This window comes from Pongo pygmaeus, chromosome 6 (assembly GCF_028885625.2).
Source record: "Pongo pygmaeus isolate AG05252 chromosome 6, NHGRI_mPonPyg2-v2.0_pri, whole genome shotgun sequence".
Classification (NCBI taxonomy): domain Eukaryota; kingdom Metazoa; phylum Chordata; class Mammalia; order Primates; family Hominidae; genus Pongo; species Pongo pygmaeus.
The window spans coordinates 75,376,124-75,394,342 of NC_072379.2; the positions used below are offsets into that span (position 1 = coordinate 75,376,124).

Genomic DNA, 18,219 nt, shown 5'->3' on the forward strand with positions numbered 1-18,219 from the left:
GCTAATCTAATGGCACCCTTGTAGCAAAGTCTGCATTGCCACAGAATAAATATTTTTCTGAATAGAAAAGATTAGGTAACTATTAGAGGATAAATAAAAATATAACTTTTGTTAGCTGTAGACTATAGCCCCAAACTTTTCTTGCTTTCCACAGAATATTGGAAACAAAAGTGAGAGAAGGTAGATGGTACAATAAAAGACAGCAGTGAAGAAAATAAGATATAAGAAAGCACCCCTTGCACTAAGAAAAAGCCTAGTAGAAAAAAGACTCATCATTATTATGTCAAGTGTAAAATACTAAATAATGATTTTACATAATGATTTTCATACTCTACCTACCTACCTATATATCTACTATCTGTTTAGTACATTGTTTTATTGGGATACATGCCAAACCCCAATGCCAATAAAAACAAAATTTAAGAGCTCCCACAGATTAAAGTAGCTAAATAAGAATGAATAATAAAATGTTTACTCAATTGCAATTTTAATGAGCCTTATTTACTTACCAGTGAGTAAGTCTAATGATTTAATAATTGCAATATAGTGGCTATTAACACGTAGGTGCATTCCAGTTGACTTCTGATTTTTGTCTCATGATTAAAGACTCTACAAGTTAGTAGCTATTAACATGTTAGAGCATTTCCAATTTACTGATTTTCTGTCTTGTTTTTAAAATATATGAATAAAGGAGTGTACATTAAAATGATGCTCCTAACTCCCCAACTGAGAAACAGCTTGGAGTATTTTGTTCAGTAGCCTCTGTAAGGAATGGTAAGGTGAGTCACCCTTTCTCTCCTGAATGCCTAATGCGAGGCACACATGTTTTATTTATTCACCCAGAATTATGATTATATTCTGTGGCAAAATAGCAGGTTAATTTTTGTTTGATTGTGTATCATTTCATTCTGTTCTGTTCCACTGACCTCGTTAACCACCTGTATTAATCAACTAAACCATAGAGTTCAGACTTTTTCTCCTACCCTGTTTTGGTTATTCTGTTGGTTGTTTTTGGCATTTATTAACAGCAACAGTGTTTTGTTTCTCATTGGCCTTTTATGTATCTCATTTCACGCATTCAGCAAATATTAAATGAGTGTCAATTTTTGGGCCAATCTCTAGAGTGTCAAGGGCAAATGAGGGAGTGGAGTGAGATGAGGCTAAGAAGAGAAACATAGGTCATTTGAGGTCGAGGTCTTGTAAACTTTTGAAAAATCTGGCCTTTATCTTAAGAGCAACAGGGAACTAATGAAAAATATTAAGCACTGGAGTGACACCACATTACTTCTGCCATTTGTTTGTTTTGTATTGTTTCCCTCCCTCTCCAATTGGGATCACCTTAAGCAGTGACTTTATAATGTTATCCCATCATTTACATTTCCTGTCTATTTCCAACTAACAAACATTTTTTTATGAAAGAAGAAGGTTGCCGATTGTATGAAAATAACTACTCTGAGAGACACAAGAGAGTTTGTAAATAGACACCTATTAGCTGGTTCATGAAAACATATGATACATGCTATGGATAGAGTCATTATTTGTAAATCATAGCTCATCTCCAAAAAAGAAATAAAAGAGGGGACATGCTTTGTTGACTCTCCTTCTTAGAACTTAATAGTACAAGTATAAAAATTAATACTTAATGGGCAGGTATCTGTGGCATAAGAATCATCTCAGCAATGTGCTTGATATACCCTGATAATGAAAGAAGCCTCATTTAGGGTCATGAGTGTACGTGTGTGTATATATGCTTGTTCCTGGTGTTCTATTAACATCTGGCTATAGTAGGCTATCCCTCTTTTGGCTACATTTTTTTTTAAGTAAGATCAAAAGAAAGATAATGTAACTTATCTGGGTGCCCATCTGGTTTAAACTGCTCATTTTACATTAATTTAACAATAATAGCTGTTGGTGGTCATGTTTTCCCCAGGAGACGAAGTTGACAGACAGCTGTGCAGAGATGCCATCTTCCCCATCCCTGTGGCTTGTGATGCCCCGTGCCCAAAAGACTGTGTGCTCAGCACATGGTCTACGTGGTCCTCCTGCTCACACACCTGCTCAGGGAAAACGACAGAAGGGAAACAGATACGAGCACGATCCATTCTGGCCTATGCAGGTGAAGAAGGTGAGTAGCCAGCTTCAGACGCCATCTAGGTTCGTTTCAAAAGTTAGTGTGCATCTTTTTTTGTGTAGCCTGGATAAGATGATATTCTATGAAAATCAACAACCAGAAATTCAGCCATCCAAGATTTAATATCTGTTGATGTGTTGAGCAATTTGATTCTGTTCCCCAAAATTAACCTTGAAAATGGATCTCTAACAAAGGAGGAAAGACTTTTTAAAGGTGAACTCATTTTGCTTTTTCCCACCCTTCCAGTCATTAGAGTTCTTTGTAAACCAAAGTGTTAAGCCTTTAACAAGGTCTGAAAATGGCTCCCAAAATTCCAGATGTTTCATTGTTTTTTTCTGAATTTCAGAAGTCAGTTTTATCCTTTGAAAATCATATTCTACCTTCTCATAAATAAGTATATATATCCAATAATAAAGTTTATTTAAAATCACAAGAATAGCTACTGTTCTACCAAAAATTGCAATTTTCAGTTTGAGTTTCTTGAACAAAGGCTCTGAGATCCAGAAATCTCATATGTAAATTTTGTTCATTTTTAAAATATGTTGCTCCTAAATCTCTTCACCCTATAGGGTGAATAAAGCATGTCACATATTCAGACCTCACTTGTAAGCTTTATTGCCAAGAAATACAAGGCTCTTGGTAATTGTCTCTCAAGATGATATCCAAATGCTGATTTGGCCTCTGTGTGACTGGGTAATATAATGTCATACTTAATCTTGTCATTCTGAAAAATAACACAAGAGTGAGAAAAGCATAAAAGTAAATCAAGTTTGTTCACATTAAGGCGTGTTCTTTCTCAAGAATGTAAGTGTATGTTATTTAAACATTATCAAGCTAAATGACTCTTTGTTCACATTTAGCACTGATAAATATTTCTGTTTGTAATAAGCATAACATTTTATGTTTTCCCCAAATTATCGATTTGGGGGGAGTTTTTTGTTGCCTATACCTTTTTCTATTTTTCTGTTTATGACGTATTTTAGTGATAGAAACATAGTGTTCCTAGTCAAATTTGCTATCTGTGTGTGTAATAACTATGCAAACCTATAACTACCTTAGCCTTTGCACATGAGTGTTACATGAGTAAAACAAACATTTTACATACAAAAAAGCCAACCTGTGTGAAATTTTAGAATTTTCTTTATAGTGTTCAAAAACTTTTTCCTACCGCCTTAATATGTACTTAACTCTTTGCTACAAAAAAAGTGTATCTATTGAAAAATAGAACCTTTTACAAAGAAAATTATATTTCTTGTGTTGTCAAACAATGACTCTAACCTTGTGAAGATTGTATGCAGGCTTTAAACTCTATCAGCTTAGATTATGCCTTGGGCTTCATTAAAATTAGATCTGTGGTCACCCTGCTTCCTGTAAATTCATTATACTCTGCAGACACTTGCTGTGTGACTATTAATAAGTGACTTTTCACCCCCACGAGTCACATGCAAGGATTTTGCCATGCTTGCAGAACTCACCAGATCATTATTCCTGTAGACATGATGCTTCACACTGAAAGGTCATGAAATGTTTTAAAGGCAGAAATTTGTGATTGCTCTTTGATAGGTATCATCCACTTAGTTTGAAAGGGTAGGGCTTCAATAATTTTTAATTAAGTTTAGTGGTTGCATTATAAGCAAGTCATGCTGGAAAGTTATAGATGTTTATATAGTAAATCATAAGGGCATTAATTCAAAACAATATAGTTTTAATTGACATGTAATAATTGTATATATAGGGTGCAGTGTGATGTATCAATATATGGATAAATTGTATAATAATCAAATCAAGTTAATTAGCATATCCATCACCTCAGACATTTATCATTTCTTTTAGCAAGGACATAGTGAATCCTCTCTTCCAGCTATTTTGAAATATATGATATATTATTGTAAAGCATAATTTTAAATGGAAGCCATAAAAGAAACTCTGTCAATGCTATTTGTCTCTGCTGCTATTTACCTCTGTTAATAACATTTATAAAAGCTGGTATAATTATATGAAATTTATACTTCAAAGCCTATTCATTTAGTACCTATTATTTGTTGGACACTGAAACATGTCTTATGAGAAATTTGTACTTCAAAGCCTACTTAGTACCTATTATTTGTTGTACACTGAAACACATTTTCTCTTACTCAAAATAAATCTTTCCTAATTCTGAACTATTTTTAATGATTTAGGAACAGCATCTGCAGGAAGTTTTAAAATATGTTTCTCTGCCACTTAGATAATCCTTTGTAATTCTACACAAGAGTAGGTCTTTCTATTATTCTTCAAGAGTTAGTGCTTTGTGTCATAAATGTTCTTAAATTTCTGTGGATCAGACACTGATTGTGATAACTTTAAAGGAAAGTGCCACATTTGGGAAATAATATATGAAGTGTTTAGACAAGAAATTATATGATTTTCTAGGGAAATAACATATAAGACAAGTCCATGTGAAAAGTAGATCTGGATTTATGAAATAAATGCTCCAACCTATACTTTCATTTACCTTAATCAGAATGCCACCATTAAACAATACTGAAGGCTAGATAACTCCTTGTAATTAATAAGGCTAGACTAGGTTGCGCTTCAGTAATGGACAGCCCAGACATTCAGGAGCTTAAAAGAACAAAGCTTTATTTACTTCTTCCTCACGGGAATTTAGCTACAGTTCTGGGTAACCCTCCAGGGCAATTTGTCCTTCATGAAATGTCACAATATTGTATCACCATATGAAGACCTGGTTCCACAATCTTCATGTGCCAGAGGAAGAAAATACTTGGAGAATCTATCTGTCGATTTTAAGCATCAGCAAGTAAATTCTCCCATCTAAGAGTGATTTATGTCATTTCTCACTTTTCATTGTTAACGTAAGTTGTATAACAATGCCTAACTTCAAGGAGAATGAGGGAAATATAATCCTACTGTGTGCTAAAATGAGAGGAGTATTGACTAGTACTCTTACCCCTGGTTTACTCAGTGTTCTTATTGTGTATCAGTGTGTATATATGTATGTATGTATGTATGTATCTATCGATATATATATATTATATATATATATATAAATAGATGATAAATAACTATTCCATATGGCCCCAATCCAGTAGATAAAACAGGGCTCTCCATTGTGAAAATGTTAGGATTAATTATTTTTGTTCCTCTTAAATGAATGACAGAATGATAGAATGGCACTTTCTCTTCCTCATACTGCACTTCTTTTCTTTCTTTTCCTTTTGCTTTTCCTTTTCCTTTTCCTTTCCTTCACTTCCTTTTATTGCTAGGCTCTTTTTCTCCTTTCCTGAACAATTCTATCCAAAAAGCCATTTGGTAAAGCCAAGCAGCTGGGCATCTGTGCCAGCAGATGGGAGGTCTGTTGGTGATCTAGAGTGGGTTGTCAGAGCCCAACTGGGTGAGGAGCAACCAAAGTGGGAAAAGAGGTGGCCACTGAGCAGGGTGAAGGACGGGGGCACATGGGTTGTATGAGAGGATAGAAGAGTGACTCAACACTGGATGTCAGAGCATAGCTGAGTCGAGAGAATTCCAGCATCAAGGTGGCCAGCCCAGTGTGGGCTGTCACAGCCAGACACAGTTGAGGAGGGTTTCTGTCATGTGGGTGGCCTCATGTAGGATGTCAGATCATGAGCAGAGTAATGAAGATATCTTGTGGGTATAGCAATGGAGATGACAATGGGTGATGGAGTGTGGAGTGAGAGGGAATTGACAAAATAAGTACAAAATAAGTACAAAATAAGTACATGTATTTAATATAGTAAGGATTGGTTTTTTTTATTGCTGGAGAAGAGAGTTGCAAATATGTTAGGAAAGAAAACTAGTACACTCTGTGGTACAGCATTGGAATTCGATGTTATTAATTTATTTGAATTCATGGTATTCAATTTGTAAAGATAAATATAGAATAAACATCAATGTAAGTGTGCAAATATAAATATGTACATGTTATATACATATATACATGTATTAGCCTCATTCACTGAAAAGACCTGAGAGCAGCAAGACCTCAACAGAAGTAAGTAGCTGCAGCAGTCAGATCTTGGTTTCTAATACTATTGTCTAACAAAAGGAACAAGGGAAACTTTGAGAAATGGCTGATTCCACAGCTGCAATAGAAGAAGTACAAGATGGGCCAGGAGGATCTTGTGGTAGAAAGTAAAGAGAATTGTCAAAAGGCCACAGAAGCCAACTTGAATGTTCTCCCACTGACCACATTTGCAAACAATTTTAATAACAAAATAATAATACTAACAGACCACTAAATAGGAAACCATGGATCCACATTTTATATAAATAAATAAAGGAATAAATTCAATCTCATTAAAAGCATTGTAGTTATATAGTCTCAAATATTTCCCTAATAGAGAAGTCTAACAGACACCCCCTTAATCTAGTGACCAAAGTTAGCATTATCAATAATGAAGCAAACCAAAATCTTGTGTCCTCAGTATGATATAATGAGAATATATCATTTCTGTGATAACTCTATCAAAGATGCATATATAGAATCTAGTCATGAGGAAACATCAGATAAACTCTAATGAAAGACATTGTACAAAATAATCTTTAATCTTCCAAAGTATCTAAGCCATGAAAATGAAGAAACAATTGAAAAACTGTTCAAGATTTAAGGAGACTAACAAAGTGTGACATCTAAATGTAATGCTTGATTCTGAACTAAATCATCTTGCTGTAAAGGACATTTTGGGACAGTTGGCAAACTTGAATGCAGTCTGAGGATTCAATGGTAATAACTTACCTGTTTATATTATGATTTTTGGATTTTGAATATTTAATTGCTTATGTATAGGAGAATGCTCTTGATCTTGATCATAGGAAGCACACACTAACATACTTAGGGTGATGGACATCGTTTCATCTTTTTCCAAGTGGTCCAGGAAAAGAAAAGTATTTCTATCATACTTTTAATTTCACTGTAATTTTGAAATTGGTTCAAAATTAAACATGAAAAGAAAATGAATTTGTATATAATCGCTTTCTACACTATCTATTTTTTTTTTTTTTTTTTTTTTTTTTTCTGAGACGGATTCTCTCTCTGTTGCCCAGGCTGGAGTGCAGTAGCCCAATCTTGGCTCATTGCAACCTCCACCTCCCAGGCTCAAGGGATTCTCCTGCTTCAGCCTCCTGAATAGCTAGGATTACAGGAGCACCACCATGCCTGGCTAATTTTTTGTATTTTAGTAGAGACAAGGTTTCACTGTGCTGCCCAGGGTGGTCCCAAACTCCTGAGCTCAGGCAATCTGCCCACCTTGGCCCCCTAAAGTGCTGGAAGTACAGGCATGAGCCACTGTACCTGGTGCTTTCTACACAATCTTGAGTAACATTATATAACCTATTATCAATACACAAAAATTGTCATAAAATGCTAATTATTGAAATGTCATTTGGGAACCAAATCACAAGTACTGGCAACTGGTGATAGTTAATGTACTGGAGAAGGTAAAATTAGTTCTTTACACTTAAAAAAATGGTGTGTGTGTGTGTATCTTCCAGAGGCTTGACTTCCGGTTAAATAAAAGTGATTCGCTTTTTAATATTCTTGCCTTAACGTATAAATATTGTATAAACTGTAGGAGTTGTCTCAAAAAATATTTTAAAGTTATGTTAGGAAATTCTAAAGGGAGGCAAACTTTTGATACTTAAGCCTGGCATAATTTTAATATAAATAGTTGAATTTGAACAAAAAGTTAAAAATTAATGTTAGATTTTTAGCTTTATCAATTTTTTGAACCTGTATCGTAGATCCTAACAAACTTCATTTAAAAAGGAAAAGGTTATTTTTTAAATGTTTCCCACTGGGTATAACAATTTGTTAATTCTCATGATATAGTTAATTATTCTTACAGAGCAAAAAAAGGAAAGTATTTATTTTTGTTAAGTTCAGTATGACCTGATAGAACTTCATCAACCAAATATTAATGTTTTTACACCTGTCTTATACAAGCAGAGAACAGATGCAGATGGAAATAAATTATATCATTTTTTCTCAAATAATTGTCTTCAGAAGTCATATTTTACAATGCAAAACATTGAGAAGAATATTTTTATTTAACTTGTTCAATTTTTACAGCTAAATGATTTTAATTATAGTAACCAGGTAGTACCCATATTCCCTAGAAAAATTTGAAGAACGCAGGATTCATTACATGTATGCATATATATGTTATATATGTGTTATATATATGTTATATATGCTTATGTTTTATATATGTTATATATATGCTTATAACTCTGATTTCTAAGTAAATACTATCACTTCCCCATTCTCCCACTATTGACCTTGAAAAGAGAGTTCTGCTTCAATCTGTCACTACTTCACCACCACACAGGATTTATGCAGGCTTCACGGTGGACAGTCTTCTGCCTGTTTCTGCAAAGAAAAACTGGGAGGTGGGGCTGTGCTGCAGCAGAATCTCCTGAGGTACCCCACAGCTAATGCTGTTCCAATTCAATACCCCCAAAGCATATCCTTGCCAATGCACTTTTCACCCAGCAGTGGTCTACTGTCAAAGGAATTCAGGCTACAATAGCAGGAAAAGTTAGAAGCACCTTAAAAGTATAATTTATAGTATTATGATAATAGTGCTCTTCACACTAATAGCTTCTTTATAACATAAGCCCAGTCTACTTTCTTATTCTTGTTGCCAATTACTTTCTGTTGTGAACTCTACACTCCAATTGACTATGTCAATATTGTTCATTCCCAAGGTCACACCTGCCTGCATGCCTTTGCTTCTGTTTATTTATTTTTCCACTTAGATACTATTCTCTTTTCCTTCTTTCCCTTCCCAGAATTCTGCTTGTTGAAATCCTGCTCCTTCAAAATTGTTCTCAGTGCCTCTTTCAATCTGAGAAATTCTTCAGACTCCAAAAAGTAGTGAAATTGTACTCTTTGAATCCCAGTTATACTAAATACCGCACAATATAATTATTTCATTCTATCTGGAATTATACTCATTTGTATGCTTATCTCCCCTTCTACTTTTCCCTACTACATTATGAGATCCTTGAGTGTAGCAGGAACTATTTTTAACCCCTGTAGGTATCCCTTAAAGCATCTCACATAAATATTGCATGTATTTAATTATTGTTTTAAACAAGATTCTTTTTTAAAAATTTATCATCTAAATTGTGAGGACATAAATGCCAGAACTAGAAACATCATAGCTCTATTCAAATGCCTCCTAACAAAGCATTTATGAACTTGATGTGGGGAAGAAAAGTCACTTTTTATTTCTAAAAAGTTTCACATAATAGCTGGTATTTTTATATAACCACAGGAGTTTATTTACATAGCAGAATTTTATCAAAGTCTTATAACATTATTCCATTTGATGGAATAATAGAAAATCTAAATAGTGGTATTAGTATGAAACATATTTTTGATGTAAGAGGATTTTTAAAATTATGACTAATTTTGTCATAGGTCACATTTTATAATTTCCCCAATACTATGGAAATACCCCCAGAAGTCTGGAATTACATCTTTCTGCAAATAGATAAATTCAATATTACACCTATCAACTTCTCTGCCATAAAATTATCCCCCAAACAACATGATGCTGCTGCAATGACTAATTACTACAAACCATACTTTCAAAATTGCCATCTTCTTTTTATAATTAAGACCACATTGGGGCTTATCTGTGCAAGTATCCTGACGTCAGACCAAAACTGCTGATGTATCTTTAATGTGTATTGGGGCAAGAAAACAAATAACCTTTATGTCTGTAAGCTTAACCGCTATCTCGCAGTTCCTCAATACTTTATGCTGATGTTGTAGAAGTTTTTTTCTTATCATTTTATTTCAAAGCCAACCAGTCAATTCCAATGTCAAAAACAATTTGAAGTTTTAAGATCACATTTTAAACAGCATGCTTAATAATCATGGAGAAAATAAGGTAAATCAAGAAGCATATTATTTGTGGAAGATCAGTACTTTTACTATTAAATATAAAGACATTATTAAAATAACTATAAATATACTATATATATTATGTCTGTAATTAGCTTGTCTGAGAGTTAAGATTGGATAAATCTAGCACTTTGAATGATGGGTAATAGGAGACTTATTTATTCTCCCCAGCCCAATTAGTATGTTTTATGATTCATTTCTTTTTTTTTTTTTTTTTTTTTGAGACGGAGTTTCGCTCTGTCACCCAGGCTGGAGTGCAGTGGTGTGATTTCGGCTCACTGTAAGCTCCGCCTCCTGGGTTCACGCCATTCTCCTGCCTCAGCCTCCTGAGTAGCTGGGACTACAGGTGCCCGCCACCATGCCCGGCTAATTTTTTTGTATTTTTAGTAGAGACGGGGTTTCACTATGTTGGCCAGGATGGTCTCGAACTCCTGACCTCGTGATCCACCCGCCTCGGCCTCCCAAAGTGCTGGGATTACAGACTTGAGCCACCGCGCCCGGCCGATTCATTTCTATTCAAATCCTAAACTTCTTTGTGGAGACTTCCAGGGTCACACAGCTGTATGACGGAAGATAGGATATGAGCTGTGACAGAGTTTCCACCATCATGAAGCAGAGAACATTAATGAAATGCTGTTTAATGCAGGTTATTCTGATGTTGAGTCTATGTTCAACACTGCATAAATGATTCTAAATTGCAGTTGAGTTCTCACATAAACTTTCTACTGATTTATTTGCTGAATAAAGGGATGTCTTTAATCATAAGGGAAGTGATACTGGAAGATCAGTTCAGGGTGTGGCCCGTGGCTTTACCTTTGATTTTTATCCAAATCTCACATCTTGAGCCATCTTCCATGTTAGAGTCGCTAGCTACTGAATTGCCTTTTCTTATTCATTTTTAACTTTTTGAACCCTGCTTTTCTAAAATCTAAAGCCCACCTCTTATTATATTCAACATTTCCTCTATTTACTATATTGCAAATATTTATGATGAGCACTCTGGGTTCCCACCATTCCACATTTCCAACCAGTTCTTTTATATTCTAAGATGAAGTCCAGAGGCTGCATAAGTTCCAATAGACTAAACTGTCAGTAAAGTGAGCAATAAATTCTTCTAATACCCTGCTTTTAACAACATAAGAATTTTTGTTTTCATAATTGTCATCAGAAATAGCACAGAGTCAACAAATTGGCCTCCATAAATTCCTCATTGTTACTATGGTCACATCATTTAAGCTGTTTGGGTTCATCCATTTAATAATTTTTAGCCCATAGAACAGTTGTGAATGTAAAATAAAATGCCATCTACAAAGTACTTATAATGGGGCTACCACATTTTTTAAAAGTCCAGAATAACTCTTATACCATATGCTATTGATTACAAGATGCATCTGTTTTACCCTTTAACATCTCTGGAATAATTGCTTCTCACATTGGATGCATTTTAAAATCTCTGTGGCCAAACAACAGTTATGGCATAGTCATCATTGCTTGTACATGTGAACTTTGTTGTTATTCCTGGTGGAGCAATTCCATGATGCTTCTGCAAAAAACAGACAAACAAAAACTGCTAGGACCATTTGAGGAAAGAAAATAAATCCCAGTTGCTTGCTTAAAACTCTCATTGACACCTTCTGGGGCAATTAAAAATGCTACAACATCAAAACTTAGAGATGAGTATCAGCATCCTGGAAGAAAATTCTGGAGACAAAAGGGGAGAATGCTTTTTTAAGAAACCCTGCATCATCAGCACTTTTGACATCACAGAAGCTGATACTCAATAGGAGGACAACACAGGCTTCAATGGGTGTGAATTAAAACTTAACTTGAAAGATTTGGATTCTGAATGTAAATAAGTTTTAGAAATACCTTTCCCTTTATGTAAAAGAGTGATATTTAAAACTAACTCATAAAAAGCTATTTCAATAAGCATACAATATAAATTAGGGTTGATCAGAAAGCATTATATCATAGTTTAATTTGCAGCCATTTCTTTTTCTTTGGGACACGTAAAATGATGGTGCATTGCACAGTCAATACTACTTGAAGAAATGCAATATTATTGTTATTCAGTGACCTTCCCAGTAATACTCTGGAGCATCATAAAGTATCATTCAATGTTAATATCCCTGTTTCTAATCACCCTAAAATCTAATTCATTAAATAAAGCAGCATTTCAAAAACTGTAACTAAGACTTGCAACTTGGGCAATAACATTTGAAAATACACTTCATTTTCTCCATCCACGAAGTCTCAATACCCATGTTTCTTCTGGTCAGCAATGACATGGGCCTTGTTTGTACGTCATTTTCACTTTCTCTGGAGGGCGACAGCCTCTTTCTTTAAGGTCTTCCATAGACCCCTAAAGCAAGTATCATGTAACTACAGAGTTTATATTTTAAGCCACACCATGACAACTGAGGTAAGAATAACATGTAATTTGCTCCCCTAGCAGTGCAGCTGTGTGCTAAATAAGTGGCAGATATTGTTGTTGTCAGCCATGTTAATTCCAAAGAACAGAGTATGGTAAGGTTCCTGTTGGCACCGTATCTAATCTGCTATCATTGTCCATTTTTTTAGGTGGAATTCGCTGTCCAAATAGCAGTGATTTGCAAGAGGTACGAAGCTGTAATGAGCATCCTTGCACAGTGTACCACTGGCAAACTGGTCCCTGGGGCCAGTGCATTGAGGACACCTCAGTATCGTCCTTCAACACAACTACGACTTGGAATGGGGAGGCCTCCTGCTCTGTCGGCATGCAGACAAGAAAAGTCATCTGTGTGCGAGTCAATGTGGGCCAAGTGGGACCCAAAAAGTAAGAGCTTTAGAATGACAACAGTAAATTGTGTAGCCATCTGCGCAGAGGATTGGCTCAGGCTTCACTGGCTTCATGAAATGGAACATTTTGATGCTTGTCATACCTGTCCTCAAGAGTAAGATTTGTTTGTTTTGAAAGTCAGCCACTGATAAAGCCATAACAGCTTTGAGTTTTGTACTGGGGAAGCATAAATTCTGTAGAAATCTTTCTATCTGGTGCCTACTTTCTGTTTTATAGTAGCACTTTCTGCTTTTATTAAGCTAGTGAGGCAATGAAAGAAGTGCTTGCTGTAAGCCTGGCTGATCAATAATGACAGTGTACCAAGTCCTGGCAGTGTAGGTCATCCATGACCTCCTATATACCCGTAGGCTATGGAGGCTGCCCAATCTAGTTTAATTGGGTAGAAGCCTTGTATGATCTGCCTTTCATTTCCCCTAGAAAACACTATATCAAAAATACTGAAGCATACTTACTGTGTCTTTCAATGGTTAGAGTAAAAACCATTTACTTCCAAGAGAGAGCCTTAGGATAGGATGAGTGTTATTATAAGTAGAAAAACTATCAGTTTCTCAGGGTGCTTATGAGTACTATAATAACAAGGCAAACGCTTTGCTGGAGGGGAGAACAAAGAACCAGAGAGTTGACATATTATATGTGCCTTGTGAGAAGTATAAACAAAAATAATGGCATAATTGAGCTAATCAATTCATAGAGAAAATTAATAAATCAACGCTAAAAAATTGAGGGGAAAAATCTTTATTTTTCAAAACTTAACATACTTTTTAAAAATTCAAATCACCTTAGCCACCATGTAAGATATGAAATGATAAATGAGTCGATCTTTTGCATGGGTTTAAAAGTGGCCTCGTATTTACTAAATACTCAGCCAAGTGGTTAAATATTGTGTGTAATCTTCAGCATGCTACCTAACTTATTCTGGCCAACAGTTTTCGCAGTCTGTTGAGAGGATTTAATGAAAAATATAATAGTAATCTAAGCACTCAATAAATGTTAGAAATTGGTCTTTTTCTTAAGAATTTCAGCTACTCCTTAGTGTTCCAAGAAAATGAAAATAATGTCTCTGATGCATGAAAAACTCCAGGGAAACAAATATGAATCCCATTATGAGATGTTTGTATCTGGCCAGGGTTCCAGACATTAGGGATATTTTGCCCCACAATTTATTTGTTTATATTGCTTGAAATTAGGAAACAGAAGATATGCCAATGAAATTTGAATAAATTGAAAGACTATTTCACATGTTTAATAGGTAGCCTCAAACCAATATTTTAATAGAAATTTTGCTAAAGCTGTGATGAATCTAACTCAGGAAATTAATGTACAGTGTATTAAAATTCAAAAGTGGTAACAGCAAGAGCAGATGTCCCAAGTCCTGGAGGATTCTGACTCTTGCTGGATCAAGAACAAAGGTAGAAATATTCACTACGCAGGCACAGGACCAACCTGTTGTGGCACAGGATGAGGGTTATCGTGCTGAGCTTCTACCAGTGAGCTCATTCTGTTCCTGTCCCACGGTTAATCACCTATCAAATGTTGCTGTTTTGACATTTTCCTCACTTATATAAGCTACAAAATATTTTTCCTGAGTAATGGATGTACATATGTACACGCCTATATGTGAAAGAGCCTGCTGGATTAACAGCATTAAATCAGTAGGAAGGGTATCCTGAAGCCCCATGTCATACTACCACAATAATTCATTAGAAATTTGCTTCACCCTTGCAGCCTTCATTCAATGACTTATGTGCATCTATAGACCTGTTAAATCAAATGGATGTACTTTACCTCTAAAATTCTAGCAAATCAAGCAAATACTGTGAATTCAAAAGAAAATATTATTGCCTTTCTCCCTACATGCTAGGTTAAATTCAGTGAATTGTTTCCAATACTAGGTATATGAACCAAAAAATGCAAATTGAAAATTTGTTTTAAACTTCTCTTAATAAAACAGATTACTGTGCAATGGTAAAATCAATGTTATTGATCTTATCTATACTCCCGGTAACAAACTTCAGTTCCTATCACATCTGTTTAATTTGACCTTGAATAAGATTTGGAAGGAAATCAATTTCTTGATTTAAACCACAAACACTAAATACAAACAGTACAAAGGATAAAAGAAGCATGTTGACTGAACCAATTGCCTTGCCAAAGGAAGTCCAAATTCATTTTATTGGATGTAATTTAGGCTGTATAATTTATCTTTGTGTGTTCATTTAACAACTTTGTTGTTTGTAATTTTGTTCTCCACAGTTAGCCAAGTATCTTGCTGTGACTATTTCTCAACTAAAACAGAATATTTGGAGGTTGTCAATGATAACATTGTAAATTTCATTGATTTATTCAGGGCTAATATCCGAGGAGCATGCAACTGAGTAATGCTCTCTCATTGTTAAAGTTATAAAATTGCCTTATTGAACAAAAGTGCTGACAATAATAATTACTGATCAATAATTTCATAGTTCCAAAAGAATTAACTGAATTATATGTGGAGTTTTGCCATATAATGTTTCCTGGTTAAGAATGCAGGTTAAATTGTAATTCTCCTGGTTTATAATCTAACTTGTAATAATAAATTTGCTTCTATGATTCAAATCTAAATTTATTTGTTGTCCATGACTTTGAATAGTCATAGAAATTAGGAAAATTCCAGCTCAAGATAAATCAAAAAGATTATTTTTGAAATGTTGAATCCTATATATTTTAAAATTCACTTCCAAATAAACACTGGGGTTTTAAAGTAAGAGAGGAGAGCATGGATCTATATAATTGAATAAAGCATAGTATTTATGTATGAAAAAGAAAATTTACATAAATATAGTACAAGATATGTTAAAAACGAAGTATCAGCAAAATACTATAAAGAAATTATGGGAAATAGATTAATGATGTTGACTTTTTTCACTCATAGTTCACTTCTGAAAACCTGATTAACTTACTTGACAAAAGACAAACTTGAGCTACAAAATATTTGAATTCTCTTATATAGAGTATTTTAAAATCCTATTTCCCACTGATTTGCCAATTTATTTTAGCAAGAACTATACTAGTTGTTTAGATTATTTTTTCATTGCCTGTTAGCTTACATGGCAGGGATTTATATGACTTCAAAAGAGAATTGCTTAGGAATCAGAATAAGTTATTTGTTACTTTTAATTATATGAATGATGTTATTATGTTTTACTTTTCTAAGCTACATCTTTTTCTAGTGTTAAGGCTCATGATCAGCATTTGACCTCTAGCAATAGTAGCATCAGATCATGAAAATGCAGAGAAGAATTAGGAAATTCAAAAATTATTACTTCTCAGCCTTTTGGCTAAGCTCAAGTGTAAAAAATTATATACTAAGTATATTTTGAATAAGACAGTATATTTAAAACCTATACATCAGCTTCCTATTATCTCTTAAGAAGTGAAAGCTTATATGAAGTTAGACATTTCAGTGTTCTTCATCCTTATCTTTCTCTTGCGTTCCCAATAAATAATATATTTTTGCTGTTATTTTGAAAATAATAGTTAATTTTACTATAATTTATGTCAAAAATACAGTATTTTATTTTTCTTTAAACTACTAATTTACTATCTTTATCTTCACTGTTTTTGTTCCAAAAAAGATATTGTAGTTTATAAAAACATAAAAAAAATTAAATCCCATCATTTAAAACTAGGGACTAATGGAAAAGAAAACACAAATAGATGCACTAAATAAAAGCAGGAATAAAGCAAAAACTGCTTATCAGATTGATTTATACAGTTTTATTATCTTAATTATTATTAAATATATAGTTCTTAATACAGTATTGTGTTTTGAGCATGTACTGTGTAAAGAATATACTCCACTATAAATTTATTTTATGCAATACATATTTTGTAAAAATGTAGAATAACCTGGAAACGTATAATAGGCAAAAGGCCTAGTCATACAAATATGTGTCATAGAATTAGATCCTTAAATTCATAATTTAAATTTTCACAAAATTTTTCTTAAAACATATTAGAATATAAATACTTATTAATGGAGAGATTATTATAAGAGGATAAGGTATAAGTGTTATATTTGTTTCTAAATAGCATTATTGCTATTAGTAAATCTGCACATCTTTCCTTGAGAAGCTTTATTGAGGTCCGGTTTGAAACAATTTAGTTGTATAGTTCTTGCCTGTAGCAGAAAGAAAGACTCCTGGAAGTTAAATAATACAGATGAGTGACTTGTTTTGCAATTTTACCAGTGAAAATTCTAGAGAAATTAAATTATCTGATTTTCTGCCTTACTATTGAAGCCTAATAATTTCCCTTTGCCTTTCTAGATGTCCTGAAAGCCTTCGACCTGAAACTGTAAGGCCTTGTCTGCTTCCTTGTAAGAAGGACTGTATTGTGACCCCATACAGTGACTGGACGTCATGCCCCTCTTCATGTAAAGAAGGTATGGTCTGCAGAGTTAGGAAGGCTGTTCACCTAGAAAACCCCTCGGTAGACTTCTGAGGTCTTCTGGCCTAGCAATGTTTGTGAGTTTTGCACAGGGCTATGTAAACCTGATTTGACACGCATGCCATAAAATGTTAGTTTCCCTCTAGGAAAAAACATAGCTTTAGAATACCAGACAAGTAAGGTTTATGCCAAAACCTGGCTTGAAATTTTATGATACAGATTAAAGTGAAGGATTCTAAATCTTATTGTATTAATAATGTTTACTTTCACCTTAGTTCTGAAGGAATATATCGTGGTTTATGTATTTTTAAATGATATACAGTGCTTTTATCAGTACACATGGCTTTCATCCTACTTAATGGCAAAAAATAACATGGGACCAGATTTGCTACAGATTCAATTATGCAGCCCCAAGAATAGGAATAAAAGAAAGAGAAAAATGGCCAAATTGTTTCTCTGCCAACATGTAATGTGTCATGAGGAATTTATGAATATTTATTCCCAGTTAGGCTTAGTTTTGCTTTTATTACTTACAGACAAAGACTCATCAGTATCAAGCCAAATACTTTGATAATTCTTTCTTTACCCTCTAGGACAGGGTCTTTTCTCATTGCTGATGAGAAAGGTATCAACATCCTCCAGGTGATTTATGCAATAACTGAGCAAATTTTCCTGCAGTGTTACAAATGATGCTGTCTCCTATTTCTTATCTTACTCAACAAATACAGATAATTTTTTCTAAATTTCCTTTATGCTTTTATTTTTTTCATGTTTCTTAACACTTACTAGAGAGATTCAATTAAGAGTCAACTTCTAGCTTAACAAACTATTTTAAGTTGTCAAAATTTAATCAAATCCTTTAGGTATTATAAATTTAATAATGGATAC

The 18,219-nt window shown here is 34.0% G+C and overlaps 1 protein-coding gene across 1 annotated transcript in view; it reads left to right on the forward strand.

Moving 5' to 3' along the window:
* Positions 1-18,219, forward strand: part of THSD7A (thrombospondin type 1 domain containing 7A) — a 488,656-nt gene that overhangs the window by 371,967 nt on the left and 98,470 nt on the right. Inside the window, exons 7-9 of the mRNA XM_054495160.2 lie at positions 1,931-2,125; positions 12,645-12,879; positions 17,211-17,326. Of these exons, the coding sequence (XP_054351135.1) occupies positions 1,931-2,125; positions 12,645-12,879; positions 17,211-17,326 (546 nt within the window). The remainder of the gene's footprint in view (positions 1-1,930; positions 2,126-12,644; positions 12,880-17,210; positions 17,327-18,219) is intronic.